The sequence below is a fragment of the Notamacropus eugenii genome, chromosome 1 (genome assembly GCF_028372415.1).
Source record: "Notamacropus eugenii isolate mMacEug1 chromosome 1, mMacEug1.pri_v2, whole genome shotgun sequence".
Lineage (NCBI taxonomy): Eukaryota > Metazoa > Chordata > Mammalia > Diprotodontia > Macropodidae > Notamacropus > Notamacropus eugenii.
Window position 1 is genome coordinate 269582578 of NC_092872.1, and position 24247 is coordinate 269606824.

Here is a 24247-nt window from a genome sequence, read left to right on the forward strand (position 1 = left end):
TTCCTTCCCCTACTCCTCCCCTCTCCCCTACTACCTTTGAATCAAATGTCCCTGAAACTTTTTTTGTCGTATTGAAGGAGAATATTGGGGGGATTCTTTCTGTTGCTGCTGCTTTGAAGCAGAACATTAACGTTTTCTTTTCATTTAAAAATCAAACAAAGGGGAAAATACCAATTTTCATAGGAGAAAAAATAAACAAATAGCTGGGGACAGGGGATATGGCCTGGAAGGGGGAGGGGCTTCTATTTTTCATTCTGTTTCTTATTCCATAGCAGTAAAGAGAGCTCTGGAACATCTGATTTGAACTAATTATGAAATCTTAACCTGAAAAAAAAAATTCCCTTTGAAAGTATGTTTTGCAATCATTATTGAAAAAAATTTTTTAAATCACAAAATGCCACTTTTAAAATCATGATTTTGCACATGTGATCAACAAATAAATAATTGGTTTGCTAATGTATTATATTTAAGAGGAGCTGTTGTCTTTTAACCTGAATTAGAGGCCAAGCATATGACAAGGTAATAAAGGGGGAAGAAATTACTGAAGCGCATTTTTAAAGGTAAACCCTAAGCTTATGTATCTCATCACTGACAACAAACATTAAAATAACAAGCACAGGTTGGCATTGCACTAAAATGCTAAACTATATTGATCATGAAAAAATGTGTAACATGTCTTCTTTTAACCTGGTAACTTTCCGCCTCTCGACAGCTATGGTCTATCTTGTCTCCGCCACCCTTTGTTGGGATTTTTTTCTCTCTGTATGGTATTTACTTTTGGATCAGTCCTAGTGTTTCTTGTCATTTGAATGTCTTTATTTAATCCTCAATGGTTCCATGTTTGGTTCCTCCTTTAATTTGTTTTTATTTGAAGAGGAAATGAAAAAATATATCCACTCCCATATCTGTGAGCTCCATCTTTAATGATGCCCAAGTCAAAGCATTCTCTAAATGCATTTCTATGGTGTCTCGGATGCCTAGGAGAGTCCAGGCCTCATCCCTAAGTGCTTAAGAGAGTTGCTTGGGCCCTAGGGAGAATATGGTTCCTGTCTGAAGGCTGCTCTAAGTAATGCTAAAAAGCCTTGACTTATGTGTTTTGTCCTTCCAAAATTTCTACCATATAGTCCTTCCTAGTGGATAGAATGGGTAAAATCCTTATCCTTTTGATTTTTCAGAATAAGACTTTGTGCCATCATGTTATATTTTAAAGCCTTATCCAGCTGCCCTAGAATTTTACTTACCTCAGTATTATGATCAAGAAAGCATATTTTTATCTCCAAGTCTCAAAGACAAATGAAGAAAAATGTGTATCTAAATGTGTGGTGTATGTGTATAACAGGTGTATTGACAATGACTTTTCTCTCAAGATATTTTGAAATATAACATGATATCAAAGGCCTAGAAATTGACTGCCGCTTAAAGCAATATATTGCAGCTTTCACAATGATGAGATGCTCTGTTTGAATGGATATAGTAACAACCTCTAAACCTGCCTGTTGTAGTAAATATGATTGTATTCAGAAGGGATATTTTGAATTTCCTAGTCAAAGGGCTTTCCAAGAATGTTGTGCTAAGTGGTTGTGAAGTACTTTATTGTCTTAGATACTAACAACTTTATGAGTTAGTAGAAGTATGGTTAGCTCCATTTTCCAGATAAGTAAACTGAGGGACAGAAACTAAGTGACTCGCTAAAGTTTGCTCCTCCTGCCAATATGTGGCAGAGCCAGACCTCTACATCAAGTGTACTTTCCCCAACTCTGTTTAGGGTTTTAGGTTCCTAAGACAAGAGCTGAAAGGGATCTCCAATGGTATCTGGTCCAGCCCTCTCCTTTTATGAACAAGAAAACTGAGGCCAAGGGAAGTTCAGTGACTTACCTGAGGTCATACAGGTAGTAAGTTTCCACAGGGAGTTTTGAACCCAAATCTCTGACTCTAGGGTTGGTGTTTCTTCTCCTGTACTTACTCTACTCATTGAGGATATAATTCATTTAACTCCTGGGCTAGAAATAGTTTTCTTTCACTCTGCTTGCAAATCATAAAGTTGAAGCCATCTGGCCAGCATATTACAATCCATCTTTCATATAGCCCATCCTAGCCTGTAACCTATAGCTGTTGTTTCATAGAGAAATCCTTGAACGGTCAGAATCAAACTGCTTCTGATTCTAGATTCCAGGAGTCAGTAATTCTAAAACAATTCAAACTCCCAAACAAATCATTTCGAATACTTAAGTGCCAAAGGAGCCTATGACTGTCATGGTAGTTTTTGTTTTCTCATCCATTTGATGTGATGGCCCCCTTCATGGGATTTGCCCAAATCATGTGCCTGTGGTGGTTCTAGTGAGTTGGATAGTGCAACAGCCCAGAAAGCTCAGGTAACTAGTGAGTCCTTACCAAAGTTGAAGTGAGTATCCTAGCAGCCCCATACTGAGAGAATATTCACCAGAGTTGGTAAGGGATTAGCCTACTGGAATATGTACAAACCCTAAAATTAAGATGCTACATAAATGGCCCCTGTTATTATTATCACCAGTAAGAGGCATCCCAAGTTGTTGGGGAAAATAACCATTTTTCAGTGTACTTAGGGAAGAAACTCTAGACAAGAAAAATAGTAAACATATAAATATTAATTTAAAATAAAAACTGAGTCTGGTGACTAATTTGGGCAAAATATGATTTCAATCTTTCCTTTAAAAAATATTATTGCTATTTCTTGCCTTTATATCCCCCTTCATTTCCCAATATCTCTCCCTTACTGACCCAGGGAACCATTATTCTTTATAATAAAGATTTTTTTTTTAAAGCCAGAAAAACAGTTCAGCAAACCTAATCAGCACATCAACTGAGTCAAATAGTATGTTCAGTGTTCCACAATCTTCTTGACAGAAGGGAAGGAAGTACATTCCCATATCTCTTATTCAGGGTCAGATTTGATCATTATAGTCTTTGCTTTAAAATAATGAAATGTATAAAGGAAATAAATTCATGAATCAACAAATAACATTTCATTCCAGGCGGAAAGGTACAGAACTTTAGAACTGGGAGGTACATAATAGTCCATTTCCTTCATTGTCCAGATAAGGAAACTGAGACTCATATAAGTTAAAAAACAATTTGATTCATTTCTCAAGAAAATGTTATTTCAGCTAACAAAGATCTCAGTAATGACAAATGAGGCATAATGAGTAATGTAGCAAGTCAACTGTAGTACACACAAAATGGTATCAATGTTAGACATAATTCTTCACCTCATGAAAAACTTTATTGGCCTCAGTAGGAGGAGAGATGCTTAATCTCAGAGTTGGAAGGAAATTCATTGGTCATCTTAATCCAGTCTTTACCTGCACAAGAATTCCTCTACAATATACTTAATAAGCAATCATCCCTATTTTGCCTAAAGACGTAGCTCAGGGTTGAGACATCTCCTTCCAAGCAACTATTAATAAATACATTTTAAGTTCTACCGTTCAACCAGGTCTAGTTCACCTAACTGTTCTATCATCTAGCCAAGGGGTGAGAAACCTGTGGCCTCGAGGCCACATGTGGCCTTCTAGGTCCTTGAGTGTGGCCTTTTGACTGATTCCAAGTTTTACAGAACAAATCCTTTTATTAAGTTGATTTATTCCATGAAGTTTGGATTCAGTCAAAGAGCCACACTAGACGACCTAGAGGGCCACATGTGACCTTGAGGCTACAGGTTCCTCACCCCTGATCTAGCCCATATTTCTATCTTTTCCAGAAGAATACCATGGGAGACTTTGTCATACTTTGCTAAAAAAAAAAATCTAGGTAAACATTCCCCTGATTTACCTGTCCCATAACCCCTTCAAAAAACAAAATCAGGTTAGTTTGGCATGACCTGTTCTTGACATCTTGGCTCCTTGTGATCACTGCTTCCTTTTTTAGATTTTTATCGACCATCTCTTTAATCACATTCCATAATTTTACTAGGAATCAAATCCAAACTCACTGGCCTATAGTTTGTAGGCACCATTCTCTTCCCTTTTTTGAAAATCACAACCACATTTGTCATTCAGGTATCCCTAATTTTTCAAAGGTCACTCAACAGCAGTTCAACAGTCACATTCTCCATTTCTTTCAATGCCCAAGGTAGTTCATCTGAGCCAGTGACTTAAACTTAGTGAGGTTGTTCTATTAAGCCCCAACTTCTCTTAGGTATCATTTCCCTCTTTGCCATCTTTGTTTTGTACTTTCCAGACAAATGCCTTTCTCTTTTGTCAAGAAGACAGAAGCACAGTAAAAACTGAGTAGTCCCACCTTCTGTCTTCAGAGAACATAGGTACTCTAAGTCCAAATCCAATATTGTTTCCACTCATTCCATGCTATCTCCTCACTCTGGGATCCTGTATGTTGGACACTAGGACCAACATATTTATTATGCTTAAGGCATAATATAACTTCTGATCATAAAACTGTGATGGTAACGTTGAGATATTGGAGACCATTGCCATTGTAGGATGGGATGGAGAGGTGAAGAAGGAAAAGGTGGAACAGGTCCAAGAGTTGGCATAGTTTCCAGCAAAATCTATGAGGGTCCATAATAAAGATAGAGAAGCTGGCATGAAAAACCCACAAAATGAGGGTCACAAAAAAGAAATATGACCTATCCTAGCACAGTTCTCTACTTTCCCTCTGCCTACTCTAATTTCCTTTTCAATGTGGCTGATTTCAGCTAACTCACTGAGGTGCATGTGATAATCCCTCTCCCCTTTCCCCCACCCCTGCAGTTATCTTCTGAAAGTGGGATTTGTTAACCTAAATCAGTTCCCAGTCCCAGAAATGTGTGAGGGAGTTATTTTTGAACAGGGAACCTTCTGTTTCTCCTTGGGACCAAATCTCACAGGTTTTCTAGGACAGTCCTGATTTCAAAAAAATGATGTGTATTTTACATGAATGTTTGAGAAAGTGACATCACATGTTCAGTGTGGGAAATGTTCTCACCAACTGTGAGAAACAGCCTTCATGTCCCCCAGCTGGTTCAGTCTACGGTTATATGAAAAACTCTCATTTCTTAGTCACAAATGGAACAAACACACTGGACTCCCACCCCCTTGCCTCCTTTCCCACCCTTCTGATTATTATCAATGCACCCTGACCAACTCAGGTAAAGATACAGCCATAGTGTGGCTTGTAAAGAAAATTATTCTCAAGAACATTACAGGTCATCCATACCAGTCTGACATCTTATCCTATCAAGTCAGAATGATGTCAACGAAGATCTCTCATTTACCATGATTTTTAATCCATACTTGATGCATGCGGGTAAAGATTTCTGAGACTGTGGGGGTAACTCCTGACTTCTTCCTTGTATTTTGTCTCCTGTGAGTTTGGGGGTGTCTGTTACTACTCTTTGAGCATCATAGCTACTCTCTATCATCTGGAGCTTGTTGGACAAATGTAGGTAGTGTTCCCTTTTCCCTTTCCTTTTCAGCTGAAAGCTATTTTGATTAGAGTTCTATGACTCTGGACAAATACATTCTCAGCAGCTCTTGCCAAGAGCACTCTATTGCTGACCAGATACCTAGCATTCCTACCTTTGAAATCAGAGTCCAGATATTCAAATCCCATCCCCAAACAACATCTTCTCTATCAGCTCTTGACTTACCAAACTTCCTTTCTCTTTTGAAGCTTTCAGTGGGCATCAATAATGAAAAAAACCACTTGTGCCCTGAAGGTCTTCAGATTTCTTGCCCAAGACTTTGTCATCATTAGCAATGCTTTCTGGAGGCCTTCAGTGGTAATATTTGTGCCTGAATGAATGGATGAATAAAATATTTACTAAGTGCTTACTATATGCAAAGGCATTGTGCTAATGAATTACCAGAAATGGATAGTAAGTCATCTGCTCAGTTATCAGATGACATCACTCCCACCCCCAACCACCATGATATTTTCCAAAGCTACCAAAGTAGGAATTAGCAAGTGAGGATATTTCAAATATGTATGTTAGGTAGTGAATGGGATCCAAAAGAAATAAAAAGACCACATCCTTGCCAACAAGTATTTACTGATTAGAGAGACCAAATGTAGGTATGCTTTATCAGCACATTAAGCAACTGATGAACAAGACACTGTCCTTGTTAATCAACCAGTGTTGTCTTCTATCTTTTTATCCCCAGCACTGAACGTTTTGTTCATAGTAGGCACTCAATAAATGCTTACTATATTAGTGGTGCTAAGTACCACTAAACAGTCAGAGAATAAGATGGTATTTCTCTGTACAGATTCTCTTCAGTGGATCTGTGACCTCACTGATAGGAGCTTTCCCTCCATCAGCACAGATCCTAATAGACCCATGCTTTCTCATTCTGTATGATTATTGCCTGTTTTCTATCACAAATCTTCCATCTAAGATCTATCCAATGTATTTGAGACCTTGTTATACATATATACGTGCACATACACACACACACACATACACACACATATATATATATATATATACACACATATGTACACACACATTTATTTATTTATTCTATGAGCACCTGGGTAACATTTGATTTGTCTCTCTATACCCAACCTTGTGCTCATGACCAGAACGTCTTTACTGATTATACATACATACATACATACGTATGTGTATATGTATATGTATATCTACCTCATTTCTTGCACAAAGGTCATTCCTGAAATTTGCTTCAGCCTACACCTGCCCACCATGTATCTCATCATTTCCCTTTGTGTCATTAGCAATGTGGATTCCTCTACAATTTTTCCAAGATTCACAACTATAGGGCATCACTGGGAACACATTTCTGTTGAAATAATCGTGCATTGTATCAATAAGTAGTTTGAGACCATTAAAAATACAGTATAACTTCCCAAGTGCTGTCCAGCCCACTCTTCTGGATCCTGTTCAATTTGGGGACCAACTCATTGTACACCTGCAGTGCCTCTGGAAGACAGAGAAACTGATGAATTAAGTAGGCATCCAAGTGCATGTCTTAGTCTAGAAAACAGACATTTTCATCCATTTAGTTTCTTGCAAATGGCTTATTAGACCAAGCTCTTTTGTGCAGTCATGTTTTTACTGAGGAATCTGTGTAATATTCTAGGGCTTGATAGAGTCAGTATAATATTATTCACACACAGGGGTACCTGGAGGTCCTCACCACATGTGGGCAATACCTCTCCCATTGAGCCATACAACTAATAAGTGTTTAATCTGGAAATCAAACCCAAGAGCCTTCCTGACTCTAAGACAAACCTTCTTTGATAAACCATGCTGAACTGCAGAGGGAATATATAGATCATGGGTTCTTAACCTTGCATCCATGGACCCCTTAGATTTCAAGGAGGCTATATACGTGGATGGGGAAAAAAAATTCTTCATTTTCACTAATTTTTTGTTACCTTTATTGGAATCTTGTGTATTTCAAAGCATTATGCTGACAAGGGGTCCAAGATATATTAAAAAAAAAAAAAAAGGTTCTTAACACCTGCTGCAGCTGCAGGGTGGGGACAAAACAGGAAGGCCAGTCGGGGGGATCAGATGGCCTCGACGCCCCTTCCAACTGGAAAACTGCCTGTTAGTCCCTGAGCTCTGAGTTACTGACAGTATAGGACCAATTTGGGGGTGGTAATTAATTCATTGTCTGGCCTTCATTTTAAAATAAATCCCAAGTGGCCTAGATTGCGAGTCATGTGAAAGTCTTAAGTAGCTGGCTTGCTTCTCTTTACTTGGGCTCATTTCAGTTAATCAACCAATCAATCTGTGAACATTTATTAAGTGCCTTTTATATGCCAGGAATTCTGCTACATGCAGGGGATTCCCAGCAGGTGATCATTCAAGATACTTGGGAATACTGAGGTCTACACCTGGCCGGCACAGAGACCAGTACAAAGGAGATGCATAATAAATGTCTGTCAGCATGGATTCAGAGACAAAAACAAACCATTCAGTGCCCTCAAGGAGCTCCCCTTCTGGTGGGGGAGGCAACATGTACAGAAATAAACATATACAAAAAGTATACAAAGGAAATATGAGATGATTGACAGATTGACAGAACACAAAGGGACAATCTCTGGCCAATGCCCAGGGGAGCTTTCTGGGTCAGAATTAAAGTGTATTGGCCAGTCACTGTCTATCCCAAATATGCTTCATTCTATCCAGATTCAGTAAGCCCAGGAAAGACTCCTTAACGCCTCTCTCTTTTTTTAGGGGGGAGAGGTGGTCAGGTTTGTTTATGCACCCAACTAGGAAGAGAACCACGGATGCCTTTGTTCTTCCTAAGCCTGGAAGAGTTCCAAACCTGAGTCATGCTTGCTGACTTTAGAAACTCTATCTAGCCTGGACTTTATGGCAATAAATTGCTACAGAGTTTTTAAAAAGTCAGCCAGCCTTGCTGGTCACAGGGAACAGGGCAGGGCTTAAGAGCAAAGAATAGAACAGATCTGCTGCTGTGGCTAAAGACTTTAATGGAATTAATGTGGGGAGGAAAGAAGTGCTGGTATATTTGTGTGTATGTATGTGTGTGTGTATTTGTGTGTGTATGTGTGTGTGGTGTGAGTATATGTGGGTATGTGTATGCGTGTGATATATGTATATACATATATATATATCTGTGTGTATATGTATAGTGTCTGTGTGTGGTATATATGTGGTGTATATATGTGTACATTGCATATGTATATGTATATGTAATATGTGTATGTGTTGCACATTGTGTGGTATGTATGTGTATATGTGCATGGTGTGCATATATATGTGTGTTGTGTATGGTGTTATATATGTATGTGATATACGTATATATTTGTGGTATGTATATACGTGTGTGTGGTGTGAGTGTGTATATGTGTGTATGTGTATGGTGTATGTATATGTCAGGGAGGGGATTTGATAGAGTAGAAGTATAGGATTCTACTGACCATACCAAGGGGAGTACAGTTTTCCAAACTCTCCCAGTCCACATGGCTGCCCATTTAGACACCTCTGAAACAAGAGGAAAATAGGGCAAAATAGAAGGGACGGTCCTGGAACACTCAGAAGGGTGTGTAGGCTGCTCCGGACAGAACATGTCCCTGGATTTTCTACAAGGCCACCACACCCTTCTGAGCCATGTTGACACAGACTAAGAAAATGCCTCCTGGGCGTTCTGACCCAGCTGCACTGGGTGCACTAGAGGTTATACAGTGTCTTATATTTTTGGCTTGGGCTCGCAGTGTCATTGTTAGAGCTAACTGCCTCACCGTTGTAGGTCAGCCCCTGCTTTCCAGACTCCATCTTCTTAGAGACCCTCCTGGGGCATTACGAGATGGAATGACAAGATAGGGTCACTGGGCCAAGGTCTCCACTCCAAAGCTGGTTCTCTATCATGCTGCCTCTTACTATCACGTTAACACTTCTGATGGCTGATACAGCATTTTTAAGTTTCCAAAACACTTGGTATATATACATCATCTAATTCTGATCCCAACAACCCTGAGAGGTAGGTACTAGATACCATTATCCCTGTATTACAGATGAGCAAACAAATCCCTATATTATAGATGAGGCTCTGAAAGGTGAGGTGAATTTGTCTATGATCCCATTACCCCAGCCCCTGGTTAATAATGTCTTAACTATTCTCAACTTCATCAAAATTACTCTTTATTTTCTATTTAATTTTCTTTATTACATGGGTTTTCCCGGTCAAAAAGAGTTCATCACCAAGTGGCCAGTCTTTTGGCCAGACTACAGGTTCCCTGCAAGGTCCTTGGCAAGTGGTCTCAGGCTGGCCTTAGCGCCATTTTAAAAGCCTTTCCTGCATGGTAGAACCTGTCAGAAAGAATATTTTGCTGGCATCACCTTTGAGAACACAAAGGGCCAGCAGGCCACAGAGAGGCATTGGACTAGGCCTCCGTGATGGGTATGAACATAGACAAAAGTCACAAAGGGGCCCAGGCAGAGCTAGGCTGCCACTGGAATGACTGAAGAGAATTTCCAAATGAATGAGCTCAAAAATCCATTAGTTTTGTTTTGTTTTGAGCATATTTTATATGCACTTATAAGTGTAATGATTGTTTCCCCAGATAGACTTTAAGATCCTTGCGGGTGAGGAGTGTTCATTTTATCTCAGTGTCTGTCACTGCACCCCACACCCCACCTAGGACAATGCCTAGCATTAATAAATGTATGCTGATTGATTGATTGATATCTAGTAAGTGTTAAAGATGGAATCTGAATCCCGGTTTTCATTAATGCCAAGTCCAGTGCTTTTTCCATTTGCCGCCCTTATCTATGACCCCTGCAGATATCCACACAAATAATATATACTCATCTATCTATATCTGTCTATATCAATCCATTTATCTATCTATATAGCCAGCCTCAGACTGTGTGACCCAGGATTAAGTCACTTAATCCTATTTGCCTCAGTTTCCTAATCTGTAAATTGAGCTGGAAAAGGAAATGGCAGACTCCTCCAGTATCTGCCAAGAAAACCCTAAATAGGGTCATAGAATCGGACACAACTGAAATAACTCAACAACAAACCTAGAACCAATTACTTCCCCTCTCTGGGTCTCACTTTCCACGTCTCTACATGAGAGAGTTAGAATTACTACAAAATTCTCTTCTATCCTATGTTCTCTAAATGTAGCATTATTTTTATTAGGAAAATCAAAAGTTAAAGCCAAGGCCTCCAAGAGTTTTAGAGGTAACCCTGAGTTCTTAAAATCAATGAAACACAAGCTGTGGCAGGATATATCAAGCTAGAAAGGCCAGGAATATGGAGCCCTGTGCCCATTGTTCAAGGATAAGCCTTGCTAATTTCCAGTGGTTGGCTATCAGATAGTGAATGTTAAAGGTCACAAAAATTCATGAAGTGGAACTTCTAAGACATAGAGGGAGTGTCACCACATACGTAGCCGAAGTTAAATGTACCCACATGGCTTTGTGCCCATGCCTGTGATGCTGAGTGGTAGCTTACCCTTGCCTGACCAGTACCCTCTTGTTCCCTCATAGCCATCCACGGGAACATTCTCCTTCCTCCAATGTCCCTAACTGACTCTTTCCTACCCTCCCATTGTACTCCATAGAATCCTGGTTCTGCTGTTCACAAACTGCCTTTACATTAGATCTGTGCTCTCTTCATCCCCACAAATTATGTTATCTGTGTGTTGGATTGATTTTGGTTGTGTTTAGCCCACTAGAATGTAAGGAGAGCAGGGCATTTTGATATTGCCTGCTGCCTACACACTGCCTGGCACAGATGAGGTCCTTAATAAATACTCGTGGAACTGAATCAAATTTCATAGGGTGGTAATAAGAGTCAGAAGTTCATCTTCAAATGAGTCTTAGAACCCAAAGACCTGGGTTTGGTTTATAGCTTTAATGCTTAATCACTGTGTGACCCTTAACCACTCAAAGAATTCAGTTCTAGAGATTACCATACTTGCACTATCTACCTCACAAACTTGTTGTGAACCGAGCACCTTGCAAGCCTAAAGCATTCTTGAAATGTCCATCATTAGGATGATGACAAGGTGTTCCAGAAGATAGGATATCAAAATGCAAACCAGCTCTGTCTGCCTTAGAACCAGACCAGAGGGCAGAAAAGAAGAGGGAGGGGGACTTTGTAAAAACATTCCTCCTTTTATTCTTTCCAAAATGTCCAACAGAAATGTTTCTAATTCACCTCTGAGTGGCTGTGTTGTTGCCTCACTCGAGCATCCAACCATCCATCCATCCACAAACATTATAAAGTGATTACTGGGGGCTGGGCACTGGGCATGCATGATTCATATTACTACTACTCAGCCAAAGTTAGCATTTTAATATGCACTTGGCTGTTTGGAAAATAGCAGGCCCACTTCAGTCCCAGCAGTATTTATTCATTAAGCACCAACTGTGTGTCAGGTAACTGTGCTATTTGAGGGGGATTCAGAGACAAAATGAAAAACAGTCCCTGCCCTCATCTCCAAAATGGCGGGATTGAACCCAATGACCTGTGAGATCCCTTCTAGCTTCCAAATGAATGAAGAGCCTCAGAGTCATCAAGGAGCCTTAATTCTATGTGTAGCATCCATCAGTATCTCTAGATAATATTCATTGATGGGCTAGCCCCTTCAAGAGCGCATGAGCCACTGCAGGTTCTAGGCCACATAGAGAGTCTTCCTTTCTCATTGGAAATGACCACACTGTTTCCTTCTAGCTCTGTGACCTCTTGCCTCCAAGTTCCTTCCTTTCTTTTCAAGCTTTTTGGATGGAAGGAAGAAGGGAATCTTCCTGGGACGGTGCCTGGGAGTGCTTCCTTTGTCAGACCAAAGTCACCACTTGAAACATATTCCTTAGTCAGTAGCAAGCCTTTAAGCATCCTAATGAAGCTTCACCCTAAGGAAGATCCTCCAACATGACCTGCTTCAAAGGAACGAGTCAAGAATGAGTAGTTCTGGCAAATTGGAGCATGGCTTCCTATCCTGCTGCTTCCCCCTACCCCCTTACTCTTTACTTCTCTCCCTCCCTCCTGATGGTGTCTGACCTAGGTCAAGAAAGCAGAAAGAACATTTCACTTGAAGTCAGGGTTTTGAATCCTGGTTTACCAACTGTGTGACTTTGGGCAAGTCACTCTGTGCTCAGTTTCCCCATCTGGAAAATGAAGAATTTGGATTGCTAAAATCCCTTCTAGCTCTAAATCCAACTATCCTATGAATATGGTGACCCACAATTCCTAACAGTATTCAGAAGCTTGAAGAATTTTGCAAGTAGCCACTTAACTTTCCCAAGAGATAGCCCTAAGCCTTGCTCATCTTTGCAGCATATTATTGCTTCAGAAATCTGCTACCTGAATTATACATGTGTTGCCTTTGCTTTGTATCATCTCTTCAATCTACCTTTCCAGAATGTAGGCTATAAACGGTAACTCACAGTCAGTGGTCAGAAAGGCCTGGGTGGATCAGGGAAGTATTGTATATCATCCAGAAAGTCATGTGCCCACCAAGAATTGTCATTCGGATCCTTCTTTTGCTCCAACAAAATATACACTATGACAGTATAATCAATAAGCAAGAATAACTTGTATCTCACACATCTATGTATGATGATTTTTCAAATGTATGTAGATGTTGTTGTGATCAATAAAATACATATTCATTTAAAAGCATTATTGAATTCATGGTAACTTTTTTTCATCATATATTTTCTTAACTGAATACTAAGTCCTCAAACAAAATGGCTGGAAACCATTGAGCTAGAAGAAGTTCAGGAATTTTTTTAGTTTTGGTTCTTGGTCCTTTTGTCTTGGGGTAGGAGACAAAGAATTTAAACCCCTTCACAACTGCAATCTTGTTTGAAATAATTGTCCTTCTGGCCTGCTAGCTTTTCTCCAGAGGTGTCCTCCTGCATGCCTTGTACAAGTGATCTCCCATGTATGGAATGCTCTCCATCATTAATTCCCCTTGGTTAGAACACCTTGTTTTCTTCATGGTACCTCCTACACAAGGTCTTTCTAGATCTCTTCCCCTTTCAGAAATGTTAATACTTTGTATATGCTATGTGTTTACTCACTTAGATACACATTGTAACCCTATGCTAGAATAAAAAGTCCTTGCCTTTGTATCTTGTTGCCCAGTAAGGTGTCGTACATGTCACAGGCACTTGACAATTGAAACTAAGGACAGAAAATGGTTGAGTTTTTTTTTTCTGCTTAGTTAGCAACATAGTTCAGTGAAAAGATCACCCTGAACTTGGAGTCAAAGGACCTGAATTCAAAATCTTCCTCTACTCTCTTGACCATCTACTAGGGACGATGATCTGGGCAAGTCACTCCATCTCTCTGGGGAGGCAAGCTTGTTGCACCAGAATGGACCTTTAGAATTCCTTCTAGTTCTAAGCCTGTGATCCTGTTAATTATAACAGGATAAAGATTGTCCCCAAGTCACTTGAGTACAGAGATAGTAATTCTTATTTTCCTTTCTCATCTCAAATAAACATAATTGTAGCTATGACAGCAACATAAATTTAGAGCAAGAAGAGACCTTAGAGGTTGTTTTCACTCCCAATTCCTTCGTTACACAAAGGACCAGAAGGGTAAATAACTTCCCCAAAGTTGGTCACACAGATGGTCATCACAGAACCTGGACTGGAACCCCAGTCCTCTGATTTCACATCAAGCTCTCTACCTGGCCTCTGCCCACCATTTGTGTTGTATTTCAGACTACCCCCAAATATCATGCTCGCATGCTTAGGCCTATTGGTAATTGTAACTGAAAATGGATGTGATTAATTATTTCAGTAAGTCATTCAGTTCACCAACACAGATTTCTGTCTACCCTTAAAAGACTAGGATGTCCTGATGTCATGGGATTCAGGAAGTAAGAAAGAAATCATAGGATTAAAAAGGTCCTTAGACAACCGCCTGGAACCCATCACAGGTTCTTTCCAAAGTTAGAAAAAAAAAGGAAGGAGGAATTAGAGTGTGAAATACACTTTTAAATGAAACAAACCATTTCATTTATTTCTCCAGCAGAAGAAGAATCTTTAGTCAGGCATGAGAAATAGACAAGGACAGCTTGGTACATACATCCATCAAGGAGATGTTCTCAGGCAACATCTAGATATTATAGAAGCAGCTCAGAATTTGGAGTCAGAGAATCAAGGTTCTAATTTTAGATTTGCTGCTTACCTCCCATTGTGATGCAAATGATTGGACCTTTCTGGGCCTCAGTTCCCTCATTTGTAAAATGAGGAGGTTGAACTAGATGACCTCTCAGGTTCAGTCCAACTTGAGCCCACAGGTACCTTGACTCCTTCACTCACACAGATATCAATCCATCCTTGTCTTCTCATCCTATAGGATTTTTAGCCGTCTTTGCATAATTTCTCCATACTGGATCTTCCCAATAAACTGGAGGCTCTTCAACAGACCCTTCAATGTTGAAGGCTCCTAGTGAAACACTGAGACTACCCATCTATGATCTTTCCCTTATTTCATTTACAAAGCTAATCCACAGACTTACCAGGCCCACATTCCTTTGATGGTCAACCTTTTAAATCACTTCTGTGCCAGTTTGGTTGCAAGTACTCCTTAGGCTAGCCCACCACTCTTACCCCCATTGCCTTTGGGGTCACCTGTACTTTTGATCATAATGTCTTGTGTTTTGCAGCCATACATACTACATCATGAGAACAATGAGTTTAAAAAGTATTTCTTTTGCTTTGTTTTGTTAGATTATTTTTGGTTTTGTTTAGGGACTAATTTGGGATTATTAAAAGACTGGCATAGTTTCCCAGATACAAACAGAACAAACTCCTTCTGTTAAACTTGGACCAGTACTGTGTCTAATGCTAGAGCCTATCCAAGAAAAATATACACTATATATTTATATGTATGCATACATTATGGAATTTTACATATATATTATACATATATTCTGATGGTTTGACTCAATAGTCCATCTGTCCTAAATCTGAGTAATTTATAACCTCAATCCACTTTGTTTTGCCCACGTGGGTTACTAGGCTGATATGTGTTGAATGGCTATGGATATCATAGATAGCCATGCAATATTCCAAGTTAACGTAAACAAAATTAGAGGCTCCTAGGTGGTACAGTAGATAGAGTACCAGCCTGGAGTCAGGAAGACCTGAGCTCAAATCTAGCCTCAGACATTAGCTGTATGACCCTGGGCAAGTCACTTCACTCTGTCTACCTCAGTTTCCTTATCTGCAAAATGAGCTGGAGAAGGAAATTGTAAACTACTCCAGTATCTTTGCCAAGAAAATCCCAAATGGGGTCACAAAGTGTTGGACATGACTGAAATCATGAACAACAACAAACAAAATTACCCTTGGCATATAACCCCCTCAAAGAAATCAAGGTGAATCTAAAAAATATGGGACCAGAGGCTTCATGTTTTTTTTATTATAATGAATTTTTTTTTGTTGGTTTTCGTGGATAACTTTGTAGCATGAGGTGGGAGGGCTTAGCTGTGGAAGTGCCCATGTGTCTAATTGTTTTGTTCTGTTGGGGTCTTGTTGGTAACATATGGAAGCAGGAATGACTAAAAAATGGGAAAGGACTTGTTAAAGTGTAAACATAATCAGTCTAAATTTTGTGGAGCTAGAAACGTTTTAGTGAGCTTTAAGATTTTGGAAAACTATTTCATCGAATCATAGCATTTCCAAGTTAGAAGGGACATTAGAGATTAGTATGGACCAACTCCCTTTATTTACATACAAAATATCTATTTCTTGAGTTTTCCTAATTCAGGTAATTCAATTCAACTCCAGAAATATTTCTTAAATGCCTACTATACGCAAGACTTTGAGACAGGCCCTAAGGATACCAAGACACAAAGGAAAAGTACACTCTGTTTTCAAAGAGTCAACATTCTACTGGGAGACAAACCCTGTAAGCAGAAAAGGGAAGTGGAGCAAAGAGAACAGTAACACAGGGAGGACACTGAACAGTCTCCTAATGCATTAGAGAACCATAGAATGGGAGCTGGAAGGGACACCAGACATCACCTTGTTTAATCCTCCCATTTGGCAGATGATGAAACCAAGGCCAGAGCAGCTCAGTGACTTGCTGGGGTTGCAATTCTCATGAGTACTGAAGGAAGCTAAGTGTTCTAAAAGACAGAAGCAGGAGGGAGTGAACTCTAGGTAAGGGAGAAGAGTATGCAACTGGGCTGATTTGGCCCAAAAGTAAAATGCATGAAAGTGAGTGATGTGGAAAAAGTCAGGAAAAGGGAGATAGAAACCAGACCATGAAGGCCTTTAAGTTGAGAAACTTGTTTATCCTAGCGGTAGTAGGGATCCATTGAAAATTCTTTGGCAAGAGAGTGTTATGTTCACACCTGTGCTGGAGCAAGAAGATGCTGAAAGATACAAGGGAGGAAAGATTGAAATGGGAAAGGACTGGACACCAATTAGGAGGTTATAACAATATCCTGCTTGAAAAAGTGATGAGGCCCTAGGTCAGGGTGGCAGCTGTTTGGAGCAGAGAGAGGGGGAGAGATGTAAGAGATGCTGAGTAGACAATATTTACAAAACTTGCCATTTGAACGGCTATTGGGCAAGAGAGAGGAGTCAAGGATGGTTCCATTTTGAATCTAAAAAGAAATGGAAGAGTTTAGAGGAGGGACAAGTATAAAAAGAGTCTAAGTTCTATTTCAGACATGTTGCCATGTGTTGTAGCTAGTATCTGTAGTAGGATTTGAATTCAGATCCTCCTCACTCCAACTCCAAAAGTCCATTTGCTCTAAGAGTCCAAGAAGTGGTCAAGCACATGGGAGTAGAACTGGGCCTCAGGAGAAGGTAGTATCCTATATACTAGGAAAGAAGCATCTTCAGAAGGGCATTCTTCCATAAAGCCATTGTAGCAGAGTGGTGGGTGGGGAATCGACCTAGAAGTGGCCGCAGTCTAACATAAGTAGAGAAGGCCAAGTGGGGAAATGGATGCCCTTTCAAAGAATATGACTATGAAAAGGAGATCTCTGAGGTGATTATTTGACCGAGGTAGGGCCAAGTAAGGGTTCTTTAAGGAGGAAAGATAGACCTGTTAGGAAGATTCCAGCCGGTACAGAGGGACTGAAGATTGAGGAGAGAAGAGATACTCTAAGAGAAGCATTCCTGAAAAGAGATGGGAGGGGAGGGGATCAAGGACTTGTCAAGGAGGGAGCTACCTCTTTTTTGGAACTAGAGCACAAAAGGAGAACATAGGGATTATGTAGAGGCATCAGGAGGGGAATACTTGGGGGAGGGATAGCTCAGCACAAATCACCTCTCTTCTCCTGTGGAAGCAGGAGGAGATGTCCTCTGGTGAGAAGGGACAGAAGTGGGGGGAAGAAAGGTTTAAGACAGCTTCTGCTCCAGTACCCTGAGAGTCAATCAGGGAAGAATAAGGGGATTACTGAGCTGCTGTGAGGAGATTAAGCTAACATAAATTTGTAGTGGAACCAGTCAGTACAGTTGTGTGACTTCCTTCAGCAGAGTTCAGCCATGCAAGAGTAGAAGGAAAAGGTGGATGGTGGGGCTAAGTCAGGACTGGATTTTGGCAAGGTAGGCATAAGCAATGCACTAAAGGGAGAGAGCAAGTTGTAGTTGAACTGGTTAGCTACAAGGCCCAGACTGAGAAGGAGATGTCAAACTGGTGGTGTGATGGACTGGGAGAGCAGGGAGGGGCTGTTGGTGGTGGTGTTCAGCTGTGAACAGAATCATCATGACCACATTGGGGGTTTCCCTGGCAAAAATACTGGAGTGGTTGGCCATTCCCTTCTCCAGCTCATTTTACAGATGAGGAAACTGAGGCCAGTAGGGTGAAGTGTCTTGCCCTGGGTCACACAGCTAGTAAGTGTCTGAGGCTAGATTTGAACTCAGGTCTTCCTGACTCCAAGTCCAATGCTCTATCAACTGTACCACCTAGTTGCCAAGAAGAGACCTTAGGGATGACCTAATGGTATTGAACACAATGATGACAAGATAAAAGAAATGAAAAAGAACACAGCCTCTGACATTAAGTTGTTCACATTCAGTGAGGCCATCCTGATGAACTGTGACCAATCAGCAAGCAGGTGTCAAGTGCCAGGCACTAGGACTACACAGAAAAGACAGTCCCTGCCCTGAAAGAGCTGACATTCAGCTTAGGGATATAACAGATTCACAGATCTTTACAATTATAACATATACAAAATAACTCCGAAGTGATTTGGGGGAAAGGGGGGGATCCTAGCTTTATGGATATATAAAAATGTGACCTATAGATAATAAATTCCAAGTGACGGGGACAGGGGAGGTCTAACAATCAGGGGAATCAGGAAAGGATCCAGGACTTGGATGAAGCCCTGAAAAGAGTGAGAGATTATAAATGAGGTGGAGGTGAGGAATGATAGTAGGGCATGCTGAGGGGTAAGGAGAAAGCCAGGTGGCACCCTAGGACAGAGAGAGAAGGGAGAAGAGACTTTCAGTTAAGGAGAATCTGGGCAGACTAAAGCGAGGAGGTGGCATCTTAGCTGGATCTTGAAGGCCAAGCCCTGTGTCAATTCTGGAGGTCAGAGGTCACAGATGGGGGCTGGCCACAGAGCCCACAGGGGCTCTGTTCCCATCAGCACATAGAGGGTTGGGAGGGAGTTTGCTCTAGAATCCTCCAGCCTGCCCTTATCTTCTCCCTCCACTCCTAACCTCTGTCTAGCTTTCACAATTCCTTTCCTATGGATTTTCAGATGTGCCTGTCAAGTATGGAGATTAAGGTTTAGCATATTTGAATCAATACTGCCCCACAGAGTCACTGCCCCTGGAAGGCCTTTCTCCTCCCCCACCCCTCCAAGAATTTGTCACTGAGGAGCCTTCTCTTCTGAACCAAGGCCACTGGTGGACAGACACACATTGTGCAGTGAATGAGGTTTTGCTAATGACCTAAAGTCTCAACTTTGAAAATGACTACATTTCAATAAGCAGACCAACCCCCAGGTCTGGGGGCTTTCCCACAGCACCCTTGTGGAATAAGCAGAGTGCAAGCAAGTTTATTGTTGTTGCTTCCATACTGTCTCAGTCATGTTTCACTCTCCTTTTCTTGGCAAGGATACTGGAGTGGCTTGTCATTTCCTTATCAGTTCATCTTACAGATGAAGAAACTGAGGCAAACAGGGTAAAGTGACTTGCCCAGGGTCACACAGATAGTAAGTGTCTGAGGCAGCTTTTCTACTCAGATTCTCCTGACTTCATGCCTGTTGCTCTATTCACTGTGTAAACTGAGAGTTTACCTCATTTTTAAAGAAACTGAGGCTCAGAGGTTAAATGATTTGGTCTAGATCACACAGCTAGAAAGTGTAGCTATTAGAATCTATTTCTTCAGGTGCAACATTATGAAATTGCCATTATGCTACATTGTCCACTAACATAAATTAAAATACACAAAATATATATTTCAATAAATACTGTGAATAAATTAGTATGCCATCTGTGGTGATCGAGTCATCTCTACTTTTCTTCAAAATGAAGCTTGAAAACCACCAGCTACATGAATCCTTTCCTGATTCCTCCAGCTGCTAGGACTCTCCCTCAACTTTTTTGTACTTATTTTGTATATTTATATACATCAATCAGTCAATCAATAAAAATTTATTAAGTGCCTTCTATGTGCCAGGCACTATGCTAAGCTAGGAATACAAAAAAACACACATGTATACATATATACACATATATAGATGTGTATATACATATATATATATTTATCTTAAGCTAGGTACAGAATAGTGTGAAAGGGTCCCAATAGTTAGGAAATAATTTAAAAATAAAAAAAAAGGTGGAATTAAAAGGGGTTAGAGAAGGATTGCTATAGAGGACAGGATTTCAGCCAGAGAAGTCATATAGTCTCCCACAGTAGAAAGTAAGCAACTTGAGGATAAGGAATGCTTCGTTTTTGTATTTGCATCCCTAGCATCCAGTACCGTGTCCAGCGCCCAGTGCCCAGCATGTTTTTAATATATATTTGTTCATGAATTTAGAAATCTTATTCTTTTCCCATTTGTATAATTTTTTAGAGCCCTGGATGTATCATATAGAGTAACATAGCTGTTTCTTTTCAAAAGTGATCAATGTGTCAATCACAAATTAGAAGGTTGCCCTGGGCTGGTGGTAGTGACCATTTTACCAGTTTTCTAAACTGTGGTGGCTCGTGCTTGCCTTCAGCTGACAACTGGAGGGGTGTGGTTTGTGACTTGTTACCCTGAGCCTAGCCTTTGAGAGCTATGAAAGGCCTGCTAAGTCAGTGTGGAATGCTGGTTCAAGAATAACCCTTAGTCAGACCTCAGAGAGGAGAAGAAATCTACAATGAATACTCAGATGATGTCAGAAGGCTTTGTTTATTTGTTTTAGGCTGAAAGCTGGTTTTCTATAGATACTTCACTTAAATTCCAGAGGAGGCAGGATGGTGGAATAAACAAGAGTGAGGAATTTCAAGTCAGAAAACCCAGGTTCAAATTTTGGCTGTCTTACTTACTACCTGTGGGATCCTGTCCCAGATCTCACCTTTTAGAGTTCACATTTCCTCATCTATGAAAAAAGGATTAAACTAATTCATCTCCAAGATTCCTTCCAGGCTAAACTGATATCTAATTTGATCCTCAGAAAAGTCAATAGATGAATCAATGAGTCCTGTCAAGTACTGTATTTTTATTTTTACTGTATTCTCATTTTATAGATGAGGAAACTGAGTGATCTCTCCACAACCTATTCGATAGTTGAAAATTTGTTCCATATATGTGGGAATCTTGTTTTCCCTAATTTCACAGATTTTTACATCATAATCTCTAAGGTTGCTTGCAACTCTGAAATCCTATAATCCAAGGAAAATTGATTGTAGCTGGGCTTTATCAATAATCACCAGGGCAGCTAGATGGTGCACTGGATACAGCACTGGCCCTAGAGTCAGGAAGACCTGAGTTCAAGTCCAGTCTCAGGCACACACTAGTTGTGTGAACCTCAATTTGCCTCAGTTTCTCCATCTGTAAAATGAGCTAGAGAAAGTAATGGCAAACCACTGTAGTATCTTTGCTAAGAAAACCCCAAATGGGATCACGGAGAGTCAGAAACCACTGGAAAAAGATCCATCTATAATGAAGTGAGGGACTCTAACATGAACATATCTAAAGTTGTTTGTGAGGCAAATTGTTTCTTTGCATACCTTATTAATAATACAAATTCACTGTTCCATAAGCCAGACTAACAGGGCCAAGAGAGCTCATTGGATGATAGGATCTGAGACTTAGAACTGGAAGTCATCTTAAAGGTCATTGAATCCACCCCATTTTATTTAGCTGAAGAGTAAAATGATCCCAGGAAAGTTAAATGACTTGTCCTAGGAGGTCACACCCATAGGAAGAGGCCGAGGCAGCATTTGAATCCAGCTCCTCGGACCATAAATCCAGCACCCTTTCTTCTGTAACTCCCCGCCTCAAAGAATGTCGCAATTCCAAGCCCCTCCTTCTAAAAGAATTTGAAAACGTTTACATTGTAACTAAGTTTCAGAACCGAAAAGGTTTGAAAAATGATTGAAATCTTTTCCCCTTGTGCCCAACTATTTTCCCCAGGGAAACCTAGTATAGATAGGGTGGAGTAGTCTAGGAACCCAGCACCCAGAGGCAGGGAAGAGAATTGAAAAAAAAGGTCTCAGCATTGTAGTAGACTCACAAAGCTTTTACCTCCCCACCCTACCTACTCCTCCCTGCTTTAAGGCTGTGTGAATGTGCGTGTGTATTACAGTAGGTACCTCGAAGTCCATTAATGAGCTAAAATGCCACGGTCCAAAAAATACAGGCTCATTTCCCCACTCTGATCAATGCATTCTTTCTGCCCTTTTCTCTAGACTTCTGAAAAAGCAGCTCCTGCTACAGGTTTTGTTGTTATAAAGCCCGTCCCTGGGCGCTGTGGGGTTGCTGCCTTTCCCTCCCGTGCCTCGCTGTTTCACAACTGCAGGGCAGGGCCTCTGTGGGTTTCTTTCTCCGTTTTTTCCACTTCCCACCTGACAGCATAAATAACCGCAACTCCTGTAGAGGAGAGAGTTCAAAGTTACAGTAGCTTCCTAGTGCCCCGGCCCAGGCGCTCTGTCTCCCTCTCCTCTCTCGCGTTTCGCTCGGCTTCCGTGCGCCCTGGAGGCTGTCCCGGCATTGTGCTCGGAGCCCCCTGCCCAGTGGGTCTGGTCGATTTCAGGCGGGCAGTCTAGTGGATGTCAGGCCCAGCTCGGTAGCCTCGGATCAAATTACAGGAAAACTAATCCGGCCGCTGCGCTGCGCGCTCCGCACATTTACATACAAATAACGCCTCCCGTCCTGGTGCTTAGGTCGGGGGCAGCCAAACTTGGCCCACGAAGTTTTTAATCCAATCAGAAGGAGCTTTAAAGGGATGTCTACGGCGTGATGAGAAAGGATCTTAGCCACAATTAAGTGTTGCCGGATGTTTGGCATTTTCTTTTTCCCCCCCACTTCATTCTGTTGGAAATTCGGACGATCTGCCGACCTCGGGAGTGTGGGAAACGATGTGGTGGTGTAAGCCCGCCAGCGCCAGCGAAGAGCCCACGATGCTGGGGAGAGCCCGGTGGTGGAGGCGTGGAAAGTGACCCAGCCCGCGGGGCTCAGGCATTCCCTGGTGGTTCGGAGCTCAGTTCGAAACCTCAGCCTAAGGGACTCGTGGGGATCCTTGGAAACACCCGGAGAGCGCCTTTGCTGGTGCTGGTGCTGGTGCTGGTTCTTGTTTTCCTAGCCCAGCCCAGGGGAAAATATGGCTTTGCAACCGAGTAAGGTTTTTCTTTTTAGTTGTTTTTAGTGTCTGGTGTTTGTGTGACAATTACAATGTGTGTACGAACTGTCTAACCCTAAGAGTTCCTTTAATCACCATTAACAAGCCGATAGGATCTGTTTATTTCCTTTTGTTTTGTTTTGATGACCTTCGCAAATACTTAGAGTCAGTGGGTAGCTCAGCGCTCCCCACGTTTCCCAGTTGAGCAAATGGAAATTCTGAACGCCACTGAATGAAGAAAATGGGACAAACCAAGCCCATGAATCACTTACCTTTGAGACCACACAATAGCAAACCCTCGCAACCTCTCCCGGCCAGCCAACCTTTCTTATCCTCCTTTTAAAAGCGAGTGAGAAGGAGGGAGAGGGAGTTGGAGGGGACGGGGGGCAGTTTGGGGGAGATGGATTACAGAAGGAAAGAAGGTAGTCCCGCCGAAGTGCTGCTTTTTGTCAGGGCTAAGAAACCTCCCCAAAGGGCAAAGGACCATTTTAAATTTGCCCTATCACTTGGGGAATGTGACTTCGGCGTGATGTAAGGACATGCATTGGTAGACAGGCCAAAGGAGATCATTCTGTTAACCCTTGGTTGTGCTGCATTTATGTTTGCAGAACTCTAATCCCCCTAACTCAAAGGTTGTTTCAAAGCAATTTAAGTTTGCATTTCTCAGTGGATTTGAAATACTCTTGTAATTGGATGGAATATTAATTTTTTTTTACCGTTCCAGACCAGTTCACATTCAAGGCTTTGCACTCTCTTTACTTCTCTTAGTTATTTTTTTTTAATTCAATCATTGTGGCTCCCTATAAGAAAGGATTTTTTTTTTGCTAAAGTCTCGCCCAACTGGAACTGAAAAAAAGCCCTGGGGGTGGGGGGAAGCCTGATCTTTTAGCTTGTACAAATTGGGAAATTGTCATAGAAGAAGCCAACTTTCTTCTGGAAAGTGTCCATTCAAACAAGTAGCTCTCATCACTGTCTCTGTTTTAGGGTGTAATATCCAGGAGTTCTGGACAC

General features: G+C 41.1%; 1 protein-coding gene and 1 long non-coding RNA gene across 18 annotated transcripts in view; one reads left to right on the forward strand and one right to left on the reverse strand.

Moving 5' to 3' along the window:
- The window catches only part of ANK3 (ankyrin 3), a 715857-nt gene that overhangs the window by 592528 nt on the left and 99082 nt on the right, over positions 1-24247 (forward strand). The window contains exon 1 of one of the 17 annotated variants that reach the window (XM_072628895.1): positions 18722-23234. The exons of the other annotated variants lie outside the window; for them this stretch is intronic. Within the exon in view, the coding sequence (XP_072484996.1) occupies positions 23219-23234 (16 nt within the window). The 5' untranslated portion in view covers positions 18722-23218. Of the gene's footprint in view, positions 1-18721; positions 23235-24247 lie in introns of those variants that run through there. 17 annotated transcript variants of the gene reach the window in all.
- On the reverse strand, positions 5374-23785 carry LOC140517534 (uncharacterized). The gene is made up of 2 exons (XR_011971624.1): positions 23509-23785; positions 5374-5768 (listed from the first exon to the last, which is right to left on the reverse strand). It is a non-coding gene; the product is annotated as an uncharacterized lncRNA (long non-coding RNA).